Source organism: Hippoglossus stenolepis, chromosome 11, assembly GCF_022539355.2.
Source record: "Hippoglossus stenolepis isolate QCI-W04-F060 chromosome 11, HSTE1.2, whole genome shotgun sequence".
NCBI classification, from domain to species: Eukaryota; Metazoa; Chordata; class Actinopteri; order Pleuronectiformes; family Pleuronectidae; genus Hippoglossus; species Hippoglossus stenolepis.
In genome coordinates, this window is record NC_061493.1 from 10433712 (window position 1) to 10449045 (window position 15334).

At 41.0% G+C, this 15334-nt stretch overlaps 1 protein-coding gene across 3 annotated transcripts in view; it reads right to left on the minus strand.

Moving 5' to 3' along the window:
- Positions 1-15334, minus strand: part of clstn2a (calsyntenin 2a) — a 134157-nt gene that overhangs the window by 11708 nt on the left and 107115 nt on the right. For all 3 annotated transcript variants that reach the window (XM_047342056.1, XM_047342055.1, XM_047342057.1), the window contains exons 8-10: positions 15040-15297; positions 13968-14089; positions 2785-2947 (exon numbers count right to left, since the gene is read on the minus strand). In XM_047342056.1, coding sequence (XP_047198012.1) covers positions 2785-2947; positions 13968-14089; positions 15040-15297 — 543 coding nt within the window. The remainder of the gene's footprint in view (positions 1-2784; positions 2948-13967; positions 14090-15039; positions 15298-15334) is intronic.

Genomic DNA, 15334 nt, shown 5'->3' on the forward strand with positions numbered 1-15334 from the left:
TGTGTATATATTTTTTTTTAATTTATCAGTGTTCTTTTAAACGTTCCCTATAAAATATGTAATCTCTCAGAAAAAGACCCAAAGACTCCAGTGTGTGCTCACACCACTGGATCCTGTTTACGCATGTTTTGAGACACTGTGGCAATAATGACGGCTGCCTTTCAGCTATTTCAGTTTCTTGGCTCTCCTGTTGTTCATGGCTGGTTCACTGGTGTTACTGTTAACACTTAATAGAAGCAGAGACTTAATTAGCATTAGTGACATTTGTGCTTTTCCTGCCGTGGCAAGTTATAATGAGAAAGCTCTAATGGATCACCATCAATTTAACCGACAAATACTGTTTATGCTTATGGTTGTTTAGTGGTGTTAATAAATGGGTCTTTTCTTGTATCGCTGTTTGCTGAACTGAGAAGCGTCTACATCATCTGCAAATGAAAGTTCCTGATGTTGATTGATGCATTCATTTCATACACATACAATCACCCCACGCTCTTTTTGAAGCCTCCTCCGTGCCTCCTCCTCTTTGGTTAAACATGTGTACACTGTCGGCTTCTTTTGAAGCTTCACACCCACCTTTCTGCTTCCAATGAAACGAGATAGCAAACACAATTTCCCCCGTGCAAACACATCAGCAGCTTACTGCTACAGAAAAACCGCTGAGAGAAGCCAACAACAAACAACCGAACCATTTTCATGTTAACCTTGTATGGCGAGGCACCCGCGCCTTCCTCTTTGCTTTCGGGGCAGTGAAAGTACAGTCTGAATGCCTTTCGTTCCACATGTCTCATCATTATGTTGTTGATTGTAAGGAAAAGGGGATGGAGAAATGAGAGACTGAAAGGCAATCTTGCTCGCTAATGGCCTGCAAAGTTATCAGTTGCGGCTTAGTGGAGCTTAGAGCGGCTTCATTGGGATGTAATAGCTGGCAAAGTTGTCCTCCATTCACTCTGGCTAATCCTTCCTTCAGGGCTTTCTCTCTCGATCAGATATTCATAGAAGGGGCAGAAAGAGAGGGCTGGATGAAGCAAGAAGGAAAATGATGACGCCAAAAAGAAAATTGCAATCAGGCACCGGAAGAAAAGAAATTTCAAAACGGCAACCAAAATACCATCAGGATTGAGGCTTTTTGATGATGCTGGAGAGCGTTAGAAGCGTTACTTAGGTGAGCCGCACAACACTTTGGTGTAATTATTCAACTCATAAACATGGCAGCAGGGTAGCTCGTGCTCGTTCCAATGTGATCACTACTCGCTCTCGTTCGCTGCCGCTGGAGCTGACACACAGAATTTCCAGTTTGATACCCACTCAGCTCAGGGCTCTCCATTTCAAAGAGGAACCAGCACTAGGAGCCCTGGGGTGTAAATCTTAATCTCTTTATTTATCTTCACAGTGAGTCTCCTGGCTTCTCCCTCTCGGTTTGCGCTTCAAATGTGATTTGGAAAATAAAATGTGTGTCATCGTTGATGAATACTCTCTGTGTTTACCACGTGTCACGATCTTGTTGAGCTGTTCCTCTTAGCATATTGAAACAGCAGGTTTTTCACCATCATACCAGCAAACTGTGGACTGATAATTTTGCCTCCTGATGCTCAAGTAGTCATCCCTTTGAAAAGATTACATAACATTTCAACAATTGCTTGAAATGCTTTTAATTGTGTTTCTGTAGGAAGTCTGTTTTAAGTTATTTTCCATTTTTGAGAATGTAAGTTTTGGATGAGTTGCTGCCCCAAGTGGTGGAGTTTAATCTTGGCCTCTTGTTCGCAAGTGAGAGGCGGATGGAGTGGGAGGGGGACAGGTGGATCGGTGCGGCGTCTGCAGTAATGCTGGCATTGTACCGGTCCACTGTGGTGAAGAGGGGGCTAAGCCAGAAGGCAAAGCTTTTGATTTGCCAGTGGATCAACATACCGACCCTCGCCAATGGTCATGAGCTCTGTGTAGGGCTAAACCTTAGAGACGGGTCGAGGAGTTTGGACATTTAGAGGAAGCTTAGAGTGGAGTTGCATGCTTCCTTACACCGAGTTCAGATACCTGATTCCTCCTGGCTGCCTTCTCTTGGAGGTTTTCCAGGCAGGCCCAACTAGGAGGAGACCCTGGGGTAGACCCAGAACTCGCTGGAGGGATTATATATCCCATCTGGCCTGGAAACACCTCGGGATCCTGCAGGAGGCGATGGAAGGTGTTGCTGCGGAACAACCTGTCTAACCTGCTGACACTACAACCCAACCTTGGATAAGTGGAACAAAATGGACGGATGGGTGGGCGGATGCATGGTCGGATACTTTATAGTGACACTTCACATGGCCATCCCCGGGCCAGAGAGTTCAAATCCTTATTTTCCAGTCGAGGTTACCCTGTGATATTCAGGAGCAGAATGCTTTTCATGCATAGGGGGAAATTATCTGTTGGTATATGGTATAAACAAAAACACTAAAGCAGTTGTAACTGTCAATATGCAGTCATAAACCAATTATATAAGGGGAAAAAAAACTGTGGTTTTAACTTGGGTGATAAAAATGTACTGATGTGGCTCCTTTTGTTGAAAATAGGCCCATAGGAACTGAATTCCTAATTTTATGTGCAGCAAATAAATAAACGCCATAACCTGGAGCTGAAAAGGCTGCTGCACGTAAAACTGTGAGATTATAGTAGAGCTGTAAACAACCGCACAGCACAATGTTATAGCACTTGCATCCAGGCCTCGTCTGATTTCAGCTTCTCTCATACCTTGAACACATTTCTGCATTGCGCCACAGCTGCTGTATTTATAAACATACACACACTGACCTTGCCAGCAGGCACCCACAGTCAGCTGTGTATCAATCTTTGAGGCGTGGATCGGCCAGTCATCCGTCACCAAGTAGGGTTCGTAGGTCACACCATCCACAAATAGTGTCACCGCAGGAAACTCCACGTTGATAACATAATAATGCCATTCCTTGTCACAAATCTGCAAAAGGGAGAGAAATGTTATCAAGTTATTATCCAGTACTTTCCGCTATGTGACCACTCATTATGCCCTGAAATAAGAAAATATTCCTGGTTTGCACTTCCACAAACACAGGACGTCCTCAAAAATATATTACTTTCAAACTACATTCCATTTTCCAGGGTCATATTTAGGTGAGGAGCCGTTCCCTGTGGACGGTTATATTTATAGAGCTGCTGTAATGAAGATCGTGATATTTTCTCATGCAGCCGAAACCAAAGGCACATTTTCCAATGTTCCCCGACTTCCCACCTTCAATTAAATAGATGCGAACAAATTCCTCTCCTCATCCCTGGATCATTTGCTCCCTTTCGACAGATGACTAACGAGGTTTCCATCTAATGAGCTGTTCATTAAAGCCACGCAATGATTCACTAACACGGCTGCAGATGACCTGTGAGTCACACAATTTTTATCAACCATCACAAAACACTCTGATTATATGGAGAACGTCTACAGATACACACACACCCACCTCCAGACTTTAGACAACATAAACTTGACATTAATTGCCGGGAAAATTTACTCAGACCTCATACCTTCCTATAGATAACTGACCCTTAACATAACACTTTTCTTAACCTTTACCAAAACCTAACCATACCTACACTACACAACAGACACAACCACACACTGCCCCTACCAGACAGTGACAGTGATAATGTCAAAACATATTTGCTACTCACCTAAATGGCTTTAGGGCTTCAATTCGCAATTTTTGTACATTTTAATTACATGGCTGATTATAATTTGTTGCTTCATCTTTAAAATGTCAAAAAAGCATTTCCCGCAGCCCAAGATGACATATTGACGGGTCCAGACCTCAGATATTCAGTTAATTATCATATAATGACATAAGTACATTCAAGAAGCTGGAGCCAGTGAAATATGTTACATTCTTACCAGAGAAATGACTGAAATTATTAAACAATTCACAAATTAGCTGACAAATTATCTTCTGTCGTGCGACTAATCGATTCATTGACTTACTGTTTCAGCTCGACAAAGCTTTTGCTCTCAAACCGTTAACTGCAGTGAAAATGTTGGTTCAGAGCAGAACTGGCAAATTTAAACTGCCTGCAAATGTAAATGTGAGTGAAAATGTGTTTGTCCATATGTGTTATGCTGCGTTCACATTATGTACGGAATGAAGAGATGGAAAAAAATTCTCACGCAGGCGTTCATAGGCACAATTGGGTCTGAATCTCAGTGACTACAGCCCTCAATGTTTTCAAACAAATATAACCAAGCACACCTTCACATATGATTGTAGCTACAATATGAAAGGTATCATAAATAAGACTAACACCAACAGGAGAGAAAAACCAACAACGTAAAAGATACAATACAGGCAGAGGGAGAGAGCTTGAATAAGCAACAGGAGCATGACAGAGGTTAGATAATGTTATGGAAGATAAAAGTTATCAGAGCACAGAATCCACTGATTACACTGCAGGAAGTGATAAATGGCAACCGAGTGCTGAATGATGCACATCTGCTGCATTAATGGTTTCCTTTTCTTTTCTATCTCATATTGGGTTCTGTGTTCAAATGATTGGATAATTCTACATTTTTAGAGTGGTCAGGGTCAAAAGAAGTCCCGGACACACAATAGAAAGATGAATGACATACAAGACTGCACAGGGGGCAGTGATTACAGTCCTAATGTGAATCACACAAAGATGTTAAAATATCCACATGTTGAAAACGCCTAAACTCTGCATGTGTTACTTTTAAAGTGATATTTCCAGGAAGATAAATACAGTTTCGAAGTGTTAGCAGCCTGGTGAAGCCTCAAAAGATTTATAAATCTTCTTCTAATTCTTTCTCTTTTATGACCATGTTATCAGTTTTTTCCTGTAATCAATCTGGTGTGAAGGATTAGGACGAATTAACAGCAAACTTTTTGCAGAGATGAGGATCTGCTAATTTGAGAAAAACTGAAAAACAGCAGGAAAAAGATTCAACAGTTTTCTTTTCTTTCTTTTCTAAGCTTCAGTAGCCTTACACACACACACAGGTTATTCGTGCTGTGAAATTAACTAATAGGGTTGACACCTACAACCAGGAATCTCCAGGGATGTGTGATTTAAAACGTAGACTCTCACTGTATGAGTGTGAGAAGACAGAAACTCCCTCAGGATATCCCAGACACCCCCTCCCACACAGTGTCTGATCTTTATAGTTAGTGTATAGACTTTCTTTCTTATATGACCAAGAGCAGACCTGAACTTTACGATTCAATGCCTGACAATAAAACAAAACAAACTATATCCCAGGATGCATTGCGAGTGTTATTAATAATGACAGTGGGTTTTTTTTCCCCATCAGCTTTGTCAGGATTTGTATGTGCACTCGGCCAGACAGGCAGAATGAATTGCCACTTTCATTTAGCTGCTGGCTGACTGCCTGTGGAGTAAAAGTTACGTGTCTCTACAATTATTTACACTGTTTGTGTTGGTGGCTGTCTCCTCTTACACTGCACTTAACATTCCCATTGATTGTGTAGAGTGTATAAAAGCACGGCCAGATAATAGTTCAACAGCTGCACAAGACATTCAACTTTTAATTAAATAAAACACAATTTATCGAACAATTAATGACAAATTATAACATTCGTATGGCATCGAGACATTTCTATTCATCTTTCTAATTTAGCTGCCAAGGTCTCTCATGCTCTTCCGTCCTCACTGTCCTCATCTTACCTTACATACATCCACACCAATGGAAAATATTAAACCGTGCAGATTTATTGATTATAGTTTCATAATTCTAATATTCCTGACTTCTCTCTGTCAAAACACGATATCAGTCCCCCCCAGTGTTAGGGTCTTTTTGGGACTAGATCAAAAGAGTTTGCACATTCACATCTATCAGAAAATCTCTTTTAACTGTATTTTTCTGTTTCCTCTGAGCTTAAACAGACACCGAAAAAACATAATTACAAGAGACGTGATCTTTTTGAACTAGCGGGACTTTGACATTTGTTACATCTGTCATGATTAAGCTTGATATTTTGCTGCTACTTTTTAGGGAACAATTTTCACTGCTAAAGGTTAAAAAAATAAAATAAGACAAGAGTTTAAAAAGCCAAATGATAACAGTTGCAGGTTAAAATGCTCACAATGACAATGTTTACCATGTTAATCATCTTATTTTAGTGTGCTAGCATGCTAACATTGGCACTGAACACAAAGTAGAGATAAACTGGCAGGTATTTGGTCATAAATACAAAATTAATAAAAATGTTGACCTGTTGGTGGCGCTAGCTAAAAGAGATAACCAAAGTACTTATAAGTCATCCTGAGGGGGACATGACTCTACTGCACTAAAGAGAGACCAACACTGAGTCTCAGTTTGTGTTCCCTCGTACTTACACTTGTTACTTTCACTGTAATTGTGTTCATATCGTAGACTGTATGATACCTTCACTTCCTCCTAATATCCAGAAATGAAGCCAAAATATCCTGGATACGACGGCTACCATCAAGAGCATTTGGAGCGAAAGTCTGTGAGGGCTACTCAGTGACATGGAGGAGGCAGGATTTACGTCCTATACTGCAGGCAGCCATCAGGTGGCGATCAAGACACTTTGGCTTCACTTTTGAGGATCGGCCATTTTGTCCCTCTGTATAAGCAGTGTATGGTTCACACCGACAACAATGGGAACATGTTGTGCACAACAAGTAGATAGTTTACTCTTTACAGTCCAAATATTGAATGTGAACACTGAAAACGTGGGACATACTTTTACTTCCCTGTTTTATTTGAGTTATAATTTCCTTATTTCTGTATTTATTGAAAATATCACCATGCAAAAGCAGTGTTTGATTGCTGACAGTAAAGCAGCAGAAATAGGCCCATCTATCTTAGGAAAATCGGTAAAGGCGTATTTACGAGAGGCTATTACATTTTATAAATGGGTATGAAAGTAGGGAGATTTCAAAATTCAACTGGACTTAGACATTACTATGAAGTCCGAAAGCTAAATTAAAGTTATCACCTTAAAGATCACCCTTGCAAAAACAATTAGACAATGTCTCTTCAGTATTAGACCAAATACTAACTAGGAGTGAGGAGTCCCAGTTCTTTTATTGTAATAAAATAGCATGAATCAGGCAGTGAAAACAGGCATTTTGTGCATCTTGCTTTGGAGAAAACCAATTCAAACATGACCCCATATTCACAGATACCACAGGGGCATTTTAAAACTGCTGACATAAACAGAAGTTTCTGCTGGCTGCAAAAAAAGCCATTTAACAGGGTCATGTTGATGTTGATGCGTTAGAGGTTCAGGATGGAAGGAGATTTCTTTAGATCGATTCAAACCATCAGCGTCTGACGGGTATACGTCTGTATTAGGAGTTTGGCTTATGTGAAGGGTTTATTGATTTGTAATTATGATGCATGGATTTGCTTTTTATGCTGACAATTTTCTTTTGCCGTTTTTCTCTCCAAACCTAATGATGGCTCAATTTCTTTCAGAAAATGTGAAGCGCCGTCTTCGGGCACCACGTGTTCGCATCTGTCTTCTGCGAATCCCACCTCCACCTCTCCACAGCATCCCAACATCCACCCGTCCCTGCTTTCTCCTCTCATCTCCTTTGTTACTATTCGCCTTTCTGGCGGCTCTTCTCTTTTCAGCCACTGTTGTGCCACTGCATTATTGATGCCAGACTTTTATTTGTCAAGTGTGGTGGTAGGGAATCACAAGGACATAGTGAAAAGAACAGAAATATAAGAGGATAAGAAAACACTAAGAGAAGGAGCTTTGCTTACATGTCAACACTTGCTCTACTATAAAACACATATTGTCATACAAAACCAGCTTAACTGCTTGAGCGATGAGAACTGCCGACAATTAAATACTCAAAAGTGCATGAAAAAATGTTCAGTTTTGTACTAGTTTAAAAGAAGAGTATACAAATCTCAATTTTTTTTCAACTAAAAAAGACGTAATGCCTTAAATAAGATCAATGCAAAACCCGTCCACCATCTGAAGTCAAATGTCAGCTTTGAAACTGTTTTGCTGCAGGAATCTAGAAATCTTTGTGTCTATGCATCTGTCGGTAATGAATATAATATTTGTAAATTATCGACAGACCTTAGAGTCAACATGAAAAGATTATTTTCTCCTCAGAGTAAAGGCAGGAATTAGATAAGGAGGAGACTAGACAATCAAAGAGAGAGAGAAAGATGGAAAGATAAATAGATAGAAAGAGGAAAAAAAGAGCTGGAACGAACCAAGCTGTCAATACATTAGCATGCTGACTGAATACCTATGTTCACTCAGCCTGTCTGCAGAGTGCTCTAAGACAGGCAGATAGTAGCACTAACCCCATCAGCGTGCAACACACACACACACACACACACACACACACACACACACACACAGCAAAGACATTTACATTAGTGAGCTCTACGTGGAGGTAACACAGGAGGCGCCTAAAGCAGGAAAGCTACAGCTGAGCTCTCAAATGAGGTCATTGGAAAAATAGAAGCTAGAATTGGAATGAACACACACAGTGAAAATGTTTGTGCTGAAGGCGACACTCAGCATCTTCTCTGCTGCTCTTTGTCTTTATTCTGTTTTGCTCTCAGAAAGAAATCAAAAACTAAATCAACAGTTTACTAGTGTTTTCTTTTTATACGACGGCATGTTCCATTCTCGTCCTGTGGTTCAACAGGATGACTTGCAAAATTATTCACAGCAAATAATATTGAGACTGAAAAGTGTATAAACACAAACAGCAGTGCCAGAGAACACTGTGCCAACAGAAAGAAATTAGGGATTTGTGTGAGTCTTTCAAACGACAAAAAAAAACACATTACATAAAGAAGACTTTTTTTTTAAAGTTCCTATCTGACTATTACGAGATCTTTTTACATTTTTTCACTCATGTAACAAACACAAACCTCTCGCGCTGCAGACACTTCTCGCTTTTACCTTTCAACACATACTCTGATATGCTTGATGCAATGCTGCTAACTGCATTGAGCGTTGATGTATGAAATGCAAATAAGTTTAAATTGAAGTGAAGCATTTATCAGTTAGTCTCTTGTGTTTGAGCTGGAACTAAATCACTCTTTGAATAGGCACTTCAATTACTCCTGGTATCTACAACCAACAAGCAGAGGCAATATCACACACACACACAGACACACACATACACACACACAACCAATTAATCTCCTGAGAAACAAAGGGAGGCTTCTAATCAACACAGGACAGAGAACAAGCAGTGGCACAACAAGCATGGTAATAGCAGGCAGATAAGGCAGATAATTGTAGATGCTGTACGATAAGCAGCAAGGGTGAATTTTATGCTCTCTTAACATTGAGTCCTTATAATTGAACTTCGACACAAATGATAAACAGCATGGGTCTGCGGCGGTTGTTTCCAGCGGTGTTATTGGTGAAATTGGAAAATGTACAAGGGATTCCACACACGTGATTCACCAACCATGCCCCGTCAATTGTGCAGTTATCTCGGACTGATGTGAAACACCTTCCAACACAAATAAATCACTGGCTCTCAATCTTTTTTTTATCAAATCTAAGTTCTCAGCTGAGGAAACGATGTGTGTTTGTCTCACCTCTCACCCTTCTCCTAACACGGATGTTTTCCCACCCTATCTTTAAGGAGGTTGGTGTGAGAAAGTAACAACACATTTCTCAGGGTTTAGATCACATGCACACATGCTCTTTTATCTTACTAAAGATTGTGAGCAGGTCCAGCAACTGAAACAGGATGTGAGCAGCACCTTGAGAGCATCAATCCGTCCATACTCCCTGGCAAACTAAAGCTCTGGTGGCTACAGTTTGGCCTGCTACCCCGACTGATGTGCTAATCCATAGAACTGACAGCGCCCAGGGAGGATGCTGTTGATGAAGCGAATGACAGGATGCGGAGATGCCATCTGAGGCAGAACACGACTGGAGAGCAATGGTCCGCCCAGTGGAGTTTGGCTGCAGGGGCTTTATTGCAACATCCACCATCAGGTTGCTCAAAGAGCTGGAAATCCATGGACAAGCCCTCCAGACCATAAAAGAACCATTATGGACTGCAGAGCACTGCAGCTGATGGCGATGGATTGCGAGGAAAGACCCAGACTGGGCCCCAGGTTTGATCAGCCTGTGATGTGGGCCTGCCTTAGAAGAGGGTGTCTTGTGATTAAAAGGCTGAAACACCCGATGGCACAAAGGAACACACAACCGATGATATGTCCCTAACATCCGCTGGTGGTTGGCAATTTATCATGCGTGCTGAAGACCTTCAAACGTACAAGGGATATTCACCATCTTGTCCCTTGTTTTAAAATAAGCGGGGCAAACACTGAAAGCCAATGAAACATGAAATGTAGAGCCAGTGCAAAAATTACTTCATCTTCTTTTTGGTTTGTAACCTTGCATGTTTTTTCTTCCTCCTATTCCCTCTGCTTTATGAAAATGCTGGACACATCCCGACCACCTCAGGCTCACAGGGCTTTAAAAGCGTGGATCTAGATTTGTAGAGGACTTGTGTGACTTTGAGTGAATATCTTTTGGACAGCTGGATTCCACTGATAGGCTTTCTCAACTCAGGGAGTGTGAAAAATGTGTGTTAAGAGTAGTGATCCATCCTCGAGTCCATTACCAAGGCTGATAAAGAGCTGTGCTGTGTGTGTATGTGTGTGTGTGTGTTATTGCGTGGTTGTGTTCGCGTATATACACTGAGGTTCCTGTCAGATGTGACATTCCTGAGTGTTCGATCGACAAGGAAAAAAGAAGCCTCTCTCTCCATCGCTTTCCCGTTGCTACCCTCCTTTCATTCCCCTCTGCCCCTACCCTCTCGGGGTGAGAATTGCAAAATCAATAGAGCTAAATGGAGTTGCCACGGAAGCCACAGAGTGTCCTTTCTAAGTGCTTGAGGAACAAGGACGGTAAGAAGCGGCTGTGACACCCCATACTCACCTCTTCACCTTCCTCCTTCTACCCACCAAACCCCTTTTCTCAACAGTCTCTACCACTCTACTGAGCTTGTCCTCATTACTATCACATGTGGCAGCTCCTTTCCTGACTTCAGTTTGGTGCAGTGTTTACAGCACAACAAAGTGTCATTATGTCATTTTGGTGATATATAATATATTGTATAGCATAAGCAGTGACAGGTTATAAAACACGAAAGTAGTTAATGTGAAAACGTGGTCTTTCATGTTGTCATGGTTATCGTCTCTGTGTGACTTTGCATGGCGGCGTTCTGCCATCAGAGGCTTGGTGTGTTACACACTCATCTGTTTCTTCCTTTTTACACAGATGTCAATGTGGCTCTGTGACCAGCTCCACCGTCAGAGGCAGAACAACAACCATGCTGTTTCTGTGTTGATCAGGCTGTTTAAGAGCAGCTATACTGTGCATCTGCATCATGTGACATTTCCGTGCTTACAATATTTTTTTTTATCCGATTTATATGAATTCATAATCTGTGGATCTATACTTGAAATTACTTTTTTTTTTCATTCTCTGTAATTCACTTTACTTTTATGAATAAATGAGATTAAACAAAGTGAAAAATGGGGTCAACTTTCAACTTCAGGCCAAGATGCACAAATCCTACAAGAACTTAATCAACTTTTTTTCACAGCAGACATCTTGACTGTCTGAAACCAGTATTGCTCTGTTAGCAGTACAGGACACGGTCACCTATTTGAGTGTCTTAGCATGACATGGATGTGAAACGTACTCCATTTTCTCCCCATTTCAGTGGCCTTTATGACTTAAATCACATTTTATAGAAATAAAATTACAGTGTTAAGACACTACACCTGATGACAGTCATTTATTTCAAAGACCTCATTAACCATTCACTTATTTTGTCCTTTTGTCAATAAAAGATGGTGATAGTTTTACAAGAAATGTCAATGTATCTGTAAATTACAACTAAGAAAACATTACCATATTGATGGTTGTATTTATTGAAGATAAATAATAATTTCAAAAATGAAATTCCACAGTTTTCCCCACCTCCCAGTTCATAGAAGTGTGCAGCTGTTTTCAAAGACACAGTGCTCACTTCCCTTTGACACAAACACCGTGTGCTGCCTTAGGGCACACACCAGGTTTTGATGTCAGTTCTTTTAGTTTTAGAGAACAATGGTTTCTTTTAAGATTCTCCATTTTGAGAGTCTAAAAAACACAAAGGCTATATCAACTCTCAAATAGGTAGAGACACCAGATTGTCCTTTAGCAGTGTAGCCTGCAGACAATAATACAATCCAGCTGCATCTCATCTATTAAACTCCACACACAAAACCATCAGAGCAGTTTCAGTTTTTCAGCTTTTCAACCTGCATATAAGTGCATGGTCATGCATTGGTAAAAAAAAAAAAAAAACACGAAATCAGACCTTAAAGCAATATATGAGAGTGAGCGTAGATTTTTCCTCTTATTCTGCTCATTTACACTCCTATGATGTCATTTCTCTTGTTATCCTACAGTAATTCAGACCAGTTTCCATTTATATTTGATCAGTCTCTGCACAGGTGATTTGTACTAGTGAGCAACTCAACAAATTCTCTCTGACTGCACTGCATGCTTCCTCTGGGGTCCTGCACAAGATCCAACTAAAGGAGCAAATGGGATCCCCACTACCTATGCACTGTAAATGTGTGTGGGACAGAATTAGTGAGGGAGAGATAAAAAGACAATGAGAGAATGAGACTGAAACCCAGCAGGGTCTGGAGGTTGTTTGCTAAGAAACCTCTGAGGGCCTCAGTAGAAAAGGGCACCAGAATGAGAAAAACACTTTATAATCTACTTTTGACTTAGAACAAACAGCTAGCAGGTTAGAAGGTACACATGAGAAAAATACATTTTGTTGTACCTGTGACTCACAATAACAACTCTCTGACTGAAAGGTACACACCAGTAAGGATAGTGGCAAGAACACACATCGTAATTTTTCCCCCCAAGTCTTGTATGCAAACATCAGACAAGAATTACGAATAAAAGTAGTTGTCAGAGGCTCACAAATACATTGAGCACACGCACAGAAATACAAATCTCTAATCTGCTTATGAGCATAAACTCTGGAGAGCTTGCTGTAATTATGAAGCATTTTCTAATAACTGCAGTGTGAGGTGGATATAAGCTGCATCCCGAGGGTAAACAATTAGATTAGATTTACATCTTCTATGCAGTATTATCAGGCTGGAGAGAAACCGTCGAAAGGGGAGATTCCCGTACAAGAGAGTTCATTGGCTTATCATCGAAATCATCCGGGCTCCAGGGATTCTCTTTTCTTTTTCTTTTTTTTTTTACAGTAGATTATTCTCTGCTCAGAGACTGCTTGGTGAACTGCAGGCGCCCCTCTGCTGGAACCAAGCGTTCACCTTGCTGCGGTCTCCTTCGGCAAGACTTTTAATCTTGCCAGCTCCACAGTCGCTGGTTTGACCCCGTTCTGTTATATCTCTAAAGGACTGACACTATATGTGAAACTTCAATTCTTTATTTTTATATTTAGATAAAGGCATAAAAGCACTGTGGAACATGTCTTTTGAAACCGAGCAACTTCATACAGTGCATCTCTTTCTTTTCAAAGGCTTCCTGCAAGACTGAAACAGTGAGCTTCAGAGCAAATTAGTTCAACAACTTCCCAAAAGCATGACAGATAATCGAGGTCTGCTGCTTGGTGAGCTATTACCCGGAACTAAACAGACTTTCCACTTTGCGTCTACCCTGTTATCTCCTACTGTGAGCAGAGGAAAGTGATGGAAGGCCTCCGTTAATTAGAATGGAGAGTCTCTCCCTTCACTATACAAATAATGATAGCCCTTCACCTACAGCAGAAAATCAGCCTTTAATTTATGCCCACATTCAAATAGGACATAGATCAGATCACGAGCATGTACATACACACACACGCACAGGCACACACACCCACACACACCCACACCCACATGGGCACACACACACACACACACACACACACACAAACCTCACCTGTTCCAGTTTCCAGTGGAACTCGGCAGGTCTGAAAGTGTCAAGCTGAGTGAAGTCTCTCCTGAGCAGGAACACCAGGCGGCAGTTGTGTACATACAGAGAGTAATGGTGGCGGTTCATCTCTGAAACAGTAACATCACAGACATACATGGTCACGCAAATACACTATTAAACACAATTATTCAACAAAAAGAATAAACTGATGCCCCTTCAGTTTTTTGGGAGTTTGACTTTTTTTTCGACATTATTTAGCTGCAGGAAGACTTAACTAATGGAAATCATTCATATCTCCATACTGAAACACCACAGTCTTCAGTTCAGTGAGTGTGGCAGCACAGTTGAAAAAATTGTTTTAAAATATCACCTCAGAACTCAAAAGGTGAGTCCCATTTGCTCTGCTTTAATACACCCAAATACATTTGAGGTGGGATGTGGTGTGGGATGAGCCTCTGGTTGCCTTCTTGTTGTTTCTTGCGAGTGTCGGTAGACTTATTATTGGTGTTAATATATTTGTCAATCAGCACAGGTGTAAGTATGACGAAACCATGTTTTGAGATCTTGTAGAGGAGAGTATCACAGAAAGCATGTTGCACAAGAGCTACTCTGCAGTTTAGCATTACAAGATCAGAATACAAAAATCCTGAGCCAACAAGCCATCAGTGAGAGCACTGTGACAGCATGCAATTTGCAGATGTCTCACTTAATTACACAGCTCAGGCTGCTCAGTTCAGACACTGAATGCGTACAATTTGAGAGTTTCAAAGAGCATTTGCTTTTGTGAACTTCAGTCTAAGTCTTAATTATTGTGTTACTTTAAACAGAGGTGATGGTTAACGGTGTTTATGGCACATCCTGTTTGCTGAGGACAGACAGTAGGAAATTTAAGTAAAGTTTCAATGATAGAGCCCTGAGCAAAAACAACCGTTCCTACAGTAACAGCATATTGCTGCTAAAATGTGAGAAATTGAAAAAAGTAGAATTTCTAGTTCCGATTATAAATATCCATCCTCTTAAATTTGTATCTATAATTTTGCAAGATAATTTTGCAAGATAATTAAAAATAGTCTCTAACCTGTCTTGTCAGAGTTACACAGTAAGGTTTCCTTCTCCGCTCTGAGCCCTGGACTGGGCCCGTGTTTCATCCACGTTGCTATGGTGAACTGGTCTGTTAGGTTTTGGGGCACCACGTGATCTGGAACATTGGCAGCCTGGCGTCCGTCAAACCTGTAGATGAGGTCACTGTCTCGCCCACTGTCAGTCAGCAGAGAGGCTGTCCAGTTTGTGGAAGGGTTGGGGGCAGGAAGGAGGTCGGTGCTGCCAGATGCTGCACCTGGATGTGCCAGTCAGAGGAGAGGACACTGTCAGGA